General features: G+C 39.9%; 1 protein-coding gene across 1 annotated transcript in view; it reads left to right on the top strand.

The window, feature by feature from the left end:
* Nucleotides 1-13,114, top strand: part of EPB41L4A (erythrocyte membrane protein band 4.1 like 4A) — a 246,462-nt gene that overhangs the window by 171,956 nt on the left and 61,392 nt on the right. The window contains exon 11 of the mRNA XM_018562488.1: nucleotides 12,129-12,220. Coding sequence (XP_018417990.1) covers nucleotides 12,129-12,220 — 92 coding nt within the window. The remainder of the gene's footprint in view (nucleotides 1-12,128; nucleotides 12,221-13,114) is intronic.

Here is a 13,114-nt window from a genome sequence, read left to right as displayed (position 1 = left end):
AGAAAAATATAGCAGTGTATGGCCAGCCTTAAGCTTTGTGCATCTATTATTTTTAGCTATTCAGAGACTTGCTTTGTCCTGGTTCCTAAGCACCATGCTGCATGAGCAATTATATCACCTGAAACTCAATTACAGCAAATTACCTACTACAGGCTTGTATAGCATGTGTCACCAGTGGCATATTCACATGGCTCTGAATAACTAAAGACATACACCTACAAGTATAGCGGTGGCTACACATGGGGTTGTGTTTTGGTTGGATGAAGGTTCAATGATCATTATTCCAATAGCACAACACATAAAACTGAAAATACTAACCACAACATGCAAAGCCATCCACAACTTTGCACCCTGCTATGTCTCCAACCTCATCTCAAGATATCATCCAAGCCATCCTCTTCGCTCCTCCCAAGATCTCCTGCTGTCTTGCTCCCTTATCACCTCCTCCCATGCTCACCTCCAGGACATCTCCAGAACCTCTTCCATCCTCTGGACCTTTCTACCACAACCTATCTGGCTGGCTTAACCTTCTAAGTACAAAAACATGTACAAAATGTTTCCTACTAGAATCACGTTCTACTTACAAAGTTGGTTTGAGTAATATTATCAGTACAGATGTACATGTTTTCAGAAGGAGGTAAGCAGTGAAATTTTTATCTCTCATGGCATGTTTCCATTAAAAAGTTTTTATTCATGAGGTTCAATTATAATGAAGCCAAAGTATTTTATCAGCGAATACACATTTTTGTGTTATTTTAAAATTTACCTGAAAATTCTTTGGGCTTTCATTTTCTTACTTTTAGTGGTTCTGTATATCTTGGGTGGTATTGCTTAAGAGAGAGGAACAATTACATGTAGGGATGCACCAATACCGATACTAGTATCGGTGCTGATACTGAGTATACTCCGATGCCTAGCCCGATACCCAAACTTCCGGTATCAGGAAGCCGGGCAGCGAGTCATTACTCGGGAAACTGGCTGCATGCTCCCTCAGTCAATCAGGAATCCAGGCAGCGAGTAATGACTCACCGCCTAGCTTCCTGATTAGTCAGGAAGCTGACCAATCAGGAAGCCTGACGGCGTGTCATTACCCCCCCCCGGCTTCCAGCTGGCTCATCCTCCCTCATCCACCTGGTGACGAGGATGCACGGAGCCGGCTTCCCGGCCAGTCAGAAAGCCGGGCACCATGTAATTACTCAACGCCTGGCTTCCTGATTGGTCGAGGCGTCAGGCGGCGAGTCATTACCCGCCCCCCGGCTTCCTGATTTGTGAGAAAGCTGGCTCCATGCTTCCTCGTCACCTGATGACGAGGGAGCATGGAGGCGGCTTCCCTGCTAATCTGAAAGCTGGGTGGGGAGTCTTTACACGCCGCCCGGCTTCCTTAATGGGACTTCTGGTTTTCGGTATTGGCGCTTAACAAAAAAAGAAAGGAGTGCTCGATACCGGAAAACCGGTATCGATGCATTCCTAGTTACATGCAATTATTGTTTCCCTTCAAAGAGAACCTGTCACAATGGAACTCTATGCTTTGTTGTGCATCACAATCTATTTGCCTCATCTAAGATTTTTGCCATGCTGCTTGCAGATTTGTACAGGAGATCACCTGCTGGCAACACACTGAAGATTTAGAGAAGTGAACAATCTAGGACAAAATAGCTGAACTTTAAAGTGAGCTTAATTGGAGAATTTTTCCAAAGCAGCTATTTTGTCCTAGATAGGTTACTTCTCTTGCCTTCTACAAACTCTTCACCCTTTAGTGAATAACCCGGCAAGTCTATGATGTGATATTGCAGAGTTGCTTTGGGTGCATTGACGTGTGCTGCAGAAGGACAGCTCATTCATTTGAATTGGCTGCCTACTGCAGCTAAATCACAGTGAAAAAGTGTATGGACCTTTTTTTAAAATCACATTGCTGCATGGTAATAGGTTACCATATGATGTGGCGCGATACACGCACATATGCATTGGCTAGGTGCTTTGGGGTGCCACTAGGAAATAATGGCACATTAGCCCAAGTTACATTGCAACCTGCAATGCGCATTCCAATGGTGTGAGCGGCGGCTAAAGAAGTAACGACTATTCCCTTAGCAAAGTGAATGTTCACTTTGCAGTTTGAAAATGAGTCAATAAAATAAACTTGAGTTCCTTTTGAAAACCTAATCATGTGCAAGTAAAATTTAAAAATATATATATTTTTGCCACAACGTGATTTTATCACTTTATTGACTGGGCACCATGTGTTCAATGAAAACAATGGATCCCATGTATAATGTGAAGGGATGTGCACTCTTTTGTATTTCAAAAATCTACAGTATTTATGGAGAAGTCATGCAGAATCTCTGTTCTTTTTTCCAATTCCCCTGCAAACGATTGGACATTTAAATTGCATACAGGTCTACCTTACTTCATTTCACTTTAGTTCATGGTTTGGTGAATCAATATATAATGCTGTACTCCAGTAGACAAACAATTCATGCCTAGGAATTTGCTGTTCAATAATGACCTACAATTGCCTTCAAAATCTTTATTGAATTTGGAAACATTCCCTGTTTTAGTGAATGAGACAAGTGTGAACTGGCATATTTGCTAAATGGAAACACAGACTTTGGTAGACAGCTGCAAACACTTTATGTATCTAGAACATGCTAATCACAAGCAGCATACAAAGCCCCATCTCACATTAAGTGTCGCAAAAAAGCCAGCAACACATTTACAGTCTTCTCTTCTTAAATCTCTCTTTAATACTGTGTATTGTTGCTAGTTTGCAGTCATTTTAGAATTGGTGATATGTAGTTCATATCACCACAAATAAAATACAAAAAAAGTCATATTATAGAAAAGTTTATCGTTTGTTTTACATTGTTTACACAAGAGAGTGCTGACACTCCTGCCAAGAAGTCACGTTCCAGTCCATCCTCATGTCTAATTGGCCTGCATTAGATGTGATGATGTCACAGGTCCTTAGACCGCCAGAGCACGGTTGAGAAGAGGCTGTGCGGAGCATTCTAGCAGCCAGGTGGGACAGAGGATCAGGTGAGTATATTTTCTTTATTTTTGTACAAAATGGCACTTAACCTTTGCAGTGCGGGGGGTAACCCTACTGCAAGGGTTAATTTTTTCCCCTCTTTAAAACCGGAGATGTCTGTGTTACATTTTCCAGGTGTTATTTTAAAGTTGAAAAACTTGTCTCTTTGAGTGACAGGACATCACAGGGACAAGAGGCCATCAGAAGTCTCTCCAGACAGAAAGGACCCCTTGTTTTAATTAGTAGTGTGGAATGATAAGAACCTCTGCCAAGTTTTAAAAATGAAACCAAGAACTAATAAGCCTAGCTTAAAGTGTTTGCAACCAGTGTGTTTAAAGTAGACCTCTTAAAACCCTGGGCATTTCAGACTAAAAATAGAATGAGAAAGTATTGTACTGTACATAAGCAGCAGTTTATGTTCTTACAAAACAAAATGTAAAAATTATTAACAGATACAGATACACGGCTAAATTCATATGCAAATACTGACTTTTCCTGTATCATGAGACTCCATATTGGTTACTATGGGGAATCTCACTGACCAAAAGAAAACCTGTGGGAGAAGGAGGGTCACGCTCGGCTGGCACACATTGATGTTCAGTACAAGGCATTACAAAGGGAAGTTGATTAGTGTGTGTTAGTGAAGAGTTTAGTAACACATAGCAACCAGACAACTTTTAGTTCACTGTATCAATGGAATTATGATACTTTGCTATATTACTTTCAGCCCAATGCCACTCAAAAACCATCAACCTATCCTAGCAGGTGCTTCCTTTTTCTTACCTGGTGAAGCAAATTATATTCACCATCCAGGTCCCATGCAAATGCTGTTTCCGCCTGCAGGGACTGCTGATCCAGCACCGAACAGTATCCCTTGTCGGGCAGTCCCCTTGACTCCCCTTGGGCTTATGTCAGTAGTTTTATGGATCCCAAGAGGACCCATTCTGGTGGAAATTGTACATGTCACACAGGAACATAAACCTCCTAGAAGATGGACCTCAGCAGGGAGTATACATAGAGGAGAAGGACCCCGAGCTGGGTGATCACGTAACTGCAGGCAGCTTACTTAACGTAAGTTAAAAAGGACTACAATTTTTTTAAATTTTTTTTAGCCCAGCAATTAATGAGGAGGAAGATGGGGGGAGATGGGAAGGTTTTAATTCTATCTTTGAGTTGGGCTTTAAGCCAGTGGTGAACAAATTCATATGGAATTTAGGAGCCAACCTGTCCAAACCAGGAGCCAGGAGGATTTTTTTTAGAAGCCAGCTCCATTGAAAGCAACAAAGGAAAACCTCAACAGTGAGACGTCAACTGTAACTTTTAAGGAGCATTAGCTACCTGGGTCCTGGGGTTTGTCCGGCCCTGACTTAAGCACAGCTCTTAGTAAAGGTCACTAAAGACGCTTCAAATTTCTATGTGCAGCTCTCTTTTGTTTATGACAGATGGATATGGATATGAATAGTGTTTTGTTTCCCAGTAATAGAATACTATGTTTTCATATGCAGCCAACAGGAAACCAAATTGACAATTTATCTTGGCTGGTGCACTGGATGGACACGGTTTTAATATCCACTATTAATATTTAACCTCAGTGATCTTTCTATGTTGCTGTCTGCTAACTCAAACTAATTTTCTCAAATTAATTTCCATTCACATTCTCCTTATCATCCCCTCAGCGTTAATTATTATGCAGCTGATTGATACAGCATTGTTAAGTGCTTTTTGCTGCAATGTTACCCCATATTATTTCAGCCACAATTTCATACGACATCATTTTATTTCGCCAAACTGCACTGTGCTAATAATAATTGCTTACAGTTCACATGTACGTTATAATTTATAGTAATGGGTTTTGTGGCTTCCTACTGTCATACTGGGGCTTAGGCACAGGAGTAATTTTCAGTTGATGCACAGCATCATTCTACTTGTAGAATAAAACCTTTTTAATACATGTAAGGGAAGCTCATTTTTTTATAACCTTCAAGGCCCCACCTTCTTGTGAAAATGACATGCTGCAAGCTCTTGTTTTCCCACCTTAAGCATATTATAGATGTACTCATATGAGGTTTGTGCCATTTAGATTACAATCAATTGTACTTTTTTTGCCCTACTCTGCAATTCGCTACAGTGAGATCCACTTTTGAAAAGCTGCCATCAGTGGACAAAACAGTGCAATCAGGTGTGTGGATCAGAGATATCACAAGGTAGTTGGATGTGAAGTGTGCATCACAGGGCAATAGGCATCAAAGGGCAGTTGTGGGTATTATTTAAGATCTTTCCACACCTAAACACACCTGTTTGGACTGCGGGAGATCAAGGCTTCTATTGATGCTATGCTTCCATGGGTCATTTTTTTTTTTTTTTCAAACAAGGTGTTTTTATAATAAAAAAGGGGAATATAAAAGAGGTACAGAACTAAAAAATGAGAGAGGGGAAACTCCGGTAAGGCAGAAGTATTAATACAGAATGACATAGCTCTTTTATATACAGTGGATGCGAGTATTAAACAGGAATACAATGAGGTATAACAAAAAATAAAAAACGAGGGATGTTAAAGTCCATGGTTCAATAAAGCTTAGCAGCATGAATGCACTGTCAATATGCATAATGTTAACAATGTATATAATATGAAGTATTGATAAAAAATCGATGTAAACCACCAATGGCTCTCGTCTTTTGTCTTGTATGCCTAAGCAAAGCATAACTGCTCTATAGTAGAATTTCAATAAATGTTTACAAAATGGGCTTACCATGTGAGGGAGGATAAAATCAGATATACTAAGTACAAGTTATAGTACATACACGGGTGATCTTTGTAAGCAAATTGGAAGAGGAGAGAGTCATATATTCAATAGCACATCTTCTAATAGGGTGCTGGTATTTGGCTAGGATAACCATCTGGAAAATATTTTTTGAAGCTTGGGCAGCCTCTATGATTATAAATTAACTGTTTGTGTGGAAGGGTAATATTCATTTGCAACAGCCAAAACTCTTTAGTATGAGGTGAGGTGTGGATCCAAGTTCTTGCTATATGTTTACAGGTCTCAAAGAGGGTTTCATGCACAAAATGGAGGTATATTTATTGAATTCTAATTCTATCTCACTCAGTAGACCCAGGAGACAGATCTTAGAATTCATGGTGATGGGAGAGCCCATTTTGCCGTGCAGGATTTAAATTATCTGACGCCAATACTCCTGAATGGCTGGACAAATATAGAAATGTCCCCTGCACATTAAAACATTTTGGACATAAAGCGCTGGGAGGGTATACATTTAGAGTGGGAGAGACTACTTTATCCCACTCTTCCAGACAGTCCTGCTGTAGCAACAGCCTTAAGTGTAAGAAGCATTTCATAAAAGGTAGAGATCATTTTATTTCATGTGGGACCAAAAATAGTTTTCACCACAGGAATGGTTGAAAGGTTTGCACATCCATTTGGAAATTATGATCTGACCGAATGTTGTAACTAAAGAGAGAGAAAGAGAATGAAATAGCATTAAGTTTGGGAGAGCAAATTCTTCCTTTAATTGTTGAAATTAATGTGTAATGCCATCAACATTAAATATGTGATACAAGTAGTAGATTTCCCAAGGATCCCACAGTTCTGGCTCTGGGACCTTGAGAAGCTCAGGAACTTGTTTATGGTACCAGAGAGGGTGGAGTTACATTCAATAAAAAAATTGCTAAATCACACACTTGAAGATTTTAAATATGGGTCATTTTAATGTTGCCTTTTTGTGCCCCAAATTAAAGGCTTGAGGAGAAAGTCTATCATCTTAAAATATTTAAGTGGGAGATATACAGGTGAATTCAAGAGAATATAAAGGATTATGGGAAGGAGTATGATGTTCTCTAAACCTGCTCTACCCTTTACATCTTAAATAAGTTTGCACCACAGCCGAATTTTGGTTTTGATAAGCTCATTGTTTAGTTGTATACGGTCAGGCTAATGTTAAGATACGTATGTTCCAAGATATTTGACAGAACCTGCATGCAACAGGGATAAAGAAGCTTGTTCTACAGTAGAAAGAAAGCTATCTATAGGGAGAATTTGGACCAATTCATCTTTTTTCCAAAGTGTTTACCATGTCGATTAATAGTATGTAGAAAGTTAATAGGGAGGAGCCAGCATCTTCTAAATAAAGGAGAAGATTATCAACATAAAGCCGAGTCTTTTCAGTATGAGCTCCTAGTTGCAGGCCTTTAATAATTTGGTTGTCATGGATATGCCACCACAATGGCATATAGCACCGAGAAAAATGGGCAGCCCTGGCATGTACCCGTGAAAAAGTTAAGGGGTCCAGCCATTTCTGAAACATTACCTTGTCGGTCTTGATAAAACAACTGAAGTTGCTCAATGTATCTGGGACCAAAAACATAATGGCAAAGATATTTTCAGAGAAAACACCATTCCACTGAATTGAAAGCCTTAGCGGCATCTAGGTACACAATCACTCTGGCATGGATTTGAGTGTGCAGAGCATGAAGATTCATAAAGACTCTTTGAATGTTAATTATAGTTTTTTTCTGGGTATTGAGCAGGATGGGCCTGAATGAATAAACGAGGAGGTAACCTGATTAAGACAAATAGATAATATTGTATCTTGAATTGTAACATTTACTTGAAGAATTAAATGTTATGATTCGAGAGGAGCAATGTTCACAGAATTTCTTGACCAAACAGTTTTGCACACAAAAATATTAAATCATTGTAAAAAAGGTTAGGTTTTTTATATATTGTTTTTCAGAGTACATATATAAGACACCGGAAAAAATTGGGAAATTTGGAACAGTTTGTTGCCCCTGTAAAATCTAGGATTAGAGCTTTTGTTGCTAAGATCTTGGTACTTTGAGCATCAGCTGTAGCAGACTGCTGGTAGTTAGACAAGATTGGGTCTCAATCATCCCATGATTATAGATATATTTACAGACAATTGTTAGAGATTTGCCATCACTACATTGATGCTAAAAGAGAAGTGTTTCTCATAGTTTTGCAGAATTGTCATATTCTACATGATTGATAAAGTTAGAATATCAGCAAGCATTTAGCTTGTTATTTTACTTAATTTTTTGCTGCACCTCAGCCAACATTTGTTGACTTGGCATAAGGTTTAACACGCACACCTTAAGAATTTTTAAGAGATTTTGCGAAAAGGCCAGATTTAATGAACAGACTGGTTTAATAGCAGTTTGCAAGTCTAAACAGTGTGCATGTAGGACTAATACGTTTGATGCCAAAAGTGAGGATTCCTACTGCTTTTTATGGAAGCTTCAGCTACTGGAGCCAGGTGTAAACATTTATTGGTTTAAAGCTAATTCAGAAATCAGACCATTACCCAAAGCAAATGCAGGTGGGCAGATTGTGAAAAGCAAAAGGTTTTGATTGGAATGCTAAAATGTACATAATTGATGCACTTAGGGTTTTTGTTTTTTTCAGGAAAGGTTTATTTACAAAAGCTCAGATCACTATAGTTTTACATTTTTAATTCTTAATGTATTATACTCGTAGGGTGTCTTAATGGTTTCAGGTCTGTTTTCTCTTAAAACAAATATCCTGATAACATTAACATATGCTCTTTTAAATATATACAAATCCTGTATAAAGATAAAAGTAATAAAAATAATATTACTAATAACCCCCCTTACCATCTTGTCTTGATAACTATAGTGTCTTCCTTATATTGTAAAGTGCTGCACAAATTGTTGGTGCTATAAAATCCTGAATAATAATAATATCTGCTGTATGTGTATACAGTATATGTGTCATACTGCCAGGTCACATAAGAGTCTATTGTTGCCTATGCATCTCTACTGTCAGTATCTTGTAATATTCTGGGCAGTCGTGTTCAGCTTATACTACAGGATATGGCATGGGAAGAATGTGTATTGGCTGCAGTAAGAGATGTTATAGCATTTTAACAGCAATACTTCAGACCGAGCAGCTACTTGTAGCTTAGATCAGCCCAGAAATATCCCAAAGGTGCATGTAATCACTTTTTTGTTTGTATCTCAGCCAGTTTTTCTTCCCTTACATGTCGACATGAATGCAAAGGCAACTCAAAGCATCTCAGTGTTACTCAGAGGCAACTTAAAGCAACTGTAGTAGTAACATAAAGAGAATAAAAACAATTCTAGGGTGCATACTGCATTTTAATCTTTTTAAGTCTGAAGCCTGTATACACTAGCCCTTGTAAATGCCATTGCCAGCTCACAAAGCAGCCATATTGCCAGTTGGGGCCTGTTTTGATTTTATTGCCTGAAGGGTGCATAGGTTTTCTGTTCTGGATTATGCACATTATAATCCAGTTGTGACAAATGTTTTGACGTGCACTTTTATTGATAGAATGATGCTGCCTTATCCCAGTATAAATTGGAGAGCACTGTCACCCTGTAACAAGAGTATGGGGCTGAATTAGCTACTCCCATCAATACTACATTGTGCTTTGAAATCCCCTCTTACGTTTTACAAGCCATGAAACAAAAGTTTCCTTTTTACTTTGCTGCTGTAGTTTTGTTCTTCAGCGTTTTTGAGGGTTTTATCTTCAAAAACACATAAATAAGCACTTGAATAAAAGAGAATCAATGCAGCACATTTACATGTGGGATTTAGGTGTTTGGTACTAGCTGTTAGTCAGAAATTCAAAGCACTGCAAGATATATTTGTTAATTACTCAGACAATCTATGCACAACATATTTTGGGTTGAAGTCCTTTTTGATGAAAGTGTAATTTCCTCTAATTAAAGATTTATTTTATTTAATTGCATAAAGGAGGCCAGTGCACTACTCTCCTTTTCCAAAAATTAAAACACAAAATAATGCCACAAATTCCAGCTTCTGCTAATGAGCAGATTTAAATATAGACAGTGTAATCATCCATGATTAAAGTACATTACACTGGAGAACATTCAAAATTAGAAAACGGCCATAATACCGTAGTTGTTTTGTAGGTGCTTACTTAAACGTAGAGTAAACCTGAAATTAAAACTTAAAAGTACTATACTCTGTAGTAAAGAGTGGGGTATGTTTGTGTTAGGAAGCTGTCATAAATGTGACAGCTTGCCGCTCAGGGCTAATTGGTTGACATCAGTTGCACAGCTAACAGTCCTATCAACCAGTGACAGGGAACTGGATTGACAATGGGCAGAGCCAGATGGGAAGGCTGAGAGATTAGTTCTCCATCATGTCTGCGTTCCTTCCTTGTGATTGACAGCATAAGGCAGTGGGCAGATCCCATAGCTTCTAGACAGCACACTAGCAGCTATGGAATCCGTCCACTGTTGTTCCCTGTCAATTGCAATGTAGCTGGACCTAAGGGGCAACTGGTCTCTCAGAATCCCCATTAGGCAGGGTGCCCAGTAAGGCTGCATCTGTGATTTTATCAGGATTAGCATTATTGAGCTTCACCGAGAACAGAATGCCAGTCTCAGTGCCATCCTAGATGCGACACATTCATGTACCTGTTTCTAACAGGTACATGAATGTATTAGAGATCTATTAGAATCTATTAGAGATGAGGCTGGACTTGGTATGAACCCAGTTCGCAGGGGTTCATCCAAGCCCGCTCAGAACTCTACCCTCCACCAAGCCCTCCACCCCCTCCTCACCACCCAATCAGTTGTGGATAGGCACATTTCTCGCCCTGCAGCTACTGTATATATAACAAAGGGGCTGGGAATGCCTCACAACAAATGCCGACACTGAATGGGTGGGGAGGAGGTTTGAGTGGGCTTGGGTGAACTCAGAATCTATCACAAGTAGGGATGCAACGAAACATATCGACCGAATATGGCACTTTTGGCAAAATGCCGAAAGTGCAATGTTTCTGCTGATATAGGGGCATATCCCTGCTTTCTCTCCTCCCCACTGGGGGCTGCTCGGTGTCCCAGCGGGGAGGAGAGAAACTGTCACAGGTGGCCGAGCGCTGCGGGAGAAGAGCGCTGTGAGCGGCCCACGTCTCTCCTCCCCGCACCGCTCAGCTTCCTGTCACAGATCAGAGGAGAGCAACTGTGTGGGCGGAGACAGCCAGCGCTGTCACAGGAGGCCGGCCGGCGGTGCGGGGGAAGAGTCAGCTGTCAGATCCAGCTCTCCTTCCCTGCTTCGCTCACTCAGCCTCCTGTGACAGCTGTCAGGAAGCAGAGTGAGTACAAACACTCAGCTATCAGTGATCACTGAGTGTTTGTAAATAATTGAGAACATAGTATGATTACTGTGTCCTCAATTATGAATGAATGGGAAGTGATCTACATCACCTCCTGTTCATTCATGGACATGGTAAACATACTATGTTCTCATGTTATAAATGAACAGGAACACTCAGCATAGAGGATTCCTGTTCATTTATAACTGGGGTTGCAGAAAAAAAGATTGTGGACTCTGTGTCCTCAATCTCTTTTTCTATTTTAAAAGAAAAATATGAGACCCCTAATATTTCCCTGAAGCCCCCTAAAAGTGAAGTAAAAAATAAAAATATTTAATAGAAGTAAATAAATAAAAATAAAATATAAAAAAAATATATAAGTTAATTAAAAATAATTTTTTTAAAGTTTTTTAAAAAAGTTAGGAAAAAAAAACTTTCGGTTTTGGCCTGACATTTTTTTCATTTCGGTTTCGTTTGGTTTTAAAATTCTCATTTCGGTGCACCTCTAATGTCATGTGGAGGCATAACAAAGTTCTAAAGAGTGTCTACAACACTCGTTATGAACTCCAGGCATTCTCTGCACAATTCATAAAAAATATTTTGTGCCATATTACCTGACCGCTAGATTCACCCTCTCTGTTTGTTCTGGTCACTCTTGTGTGCGGATTTGGGCAGTTGTAGTTGTATACTATGGAGTCCTTTGGGTAGAAAGGATCAGAGTGCATATTCTCCTGTTTAGTTTATCAAACACCTGTCAGCTTTAAGCAGATAATGCTGCCAGCAGAAATAATTTTGTGTTTGATTTGGCAGAGGTAATGTTTTTTCCTATTTGTGAGGAATCAATGCCTATTATGCCTCCCTGGGATTGTACTAAAACATTGTCTTAAGTGGCAGATAAGTCAGCGGTTTGCAGGTAATGTCATTATAGCTGTAAGTTCATAGTTCTTTTGTCTTTATTTTCCAGTGCACTGAAACCTCCTTCTTTTTTGAAACTCGGAACAAAGTGGCCTGTAAACATCTGTGGAAATGTTGTGTAGAACACCACACCTTTTTCAGGTAAGTTGTCATCAGGCCTAAAAGTATATGTGATTGTTAAAGCAGAATTGTATTTAGACCTTTCCTCCAGACTTTTAGCTAAATTGACAGATTAACAGAATTGATATTAATTTTGTTTTTGGTGTGGGACTTTTGGTAAAGGTTCAAACAAAGTGTTCTCCAAAATGCATTGACCCGCTAACCTTAACCTAATCCATTCTTTTAATCCCTCCCTCACCCCATAAACCAGACTCAGTGGTAATCAGAAGTAAATGGACATGTCTGTTTACCTCTGGCTGCCCATTGAGTTAAGGTGCTCATACACCTGCTGATTATCGTACGATAATCGTGGGAAATCCCGCGATCGTACAATAATCGGCAGGTGTATGGAAGGCGTGCGACCGTTTCTACTGTACGGTCGCCCATCTGTTGTCTCCCGATCAGACTTGAAAACCCACCGAGAATCGTACGATTGTCGGTGGGTTAGTGGCGTTCTCGGGAGACAAATGCCGCACGGGCTGGTGTGCGCAAGCGCACACTGCCCGTGCGTTATTGCAGTCATCGGAAGCCCGCCCCTTAGCAGGGCGGGCTTGCGATGATCGCAAGTACGATCTGCCTGTCCAAGATGGGCAGATCGTACGTTTTTTTAATTACCTTACAACCATCACAAGACGAAAGTCTTGCGTTGGTTGTAAGGTGTATGACCAGCTTTATATTGGGCTTTTAAAAAGATCCACCTGAAAAAATAACAGATGGATCTGATCGGACTGCCTGACTGCCTGTTTGAAGGGAGCCCTAGGCCTAAATTTAACCTTAACACAATTCTTTGGAGGGGCATACCTAGCCTCACACAAATGTTGACATTAGAAAAGTCAGTGTTTGCATAGAGATTGGGGGGGGGGGGGGGGGTTAAAG

Source organism: Nanorana parkeri, unplaced genomic scaffold, assembly GCF_000935625.1.
Source record: "Nanorana parkeri isolate BGI_ZX_2015 unplaced genomic scaffold, ASM93562v1 scaffold580, whole genome shotgun sequence".
NCBI lineage: Eukaryota > Metazoa > Chordata > Amphibia > Anura > Dicroglossidae > Nanorana > Nanorana parkeri.
Note: the sequence above shows the minus strand (reverse complement) of the source record. Positions and strands in the feature narration are given on the sequence as shown.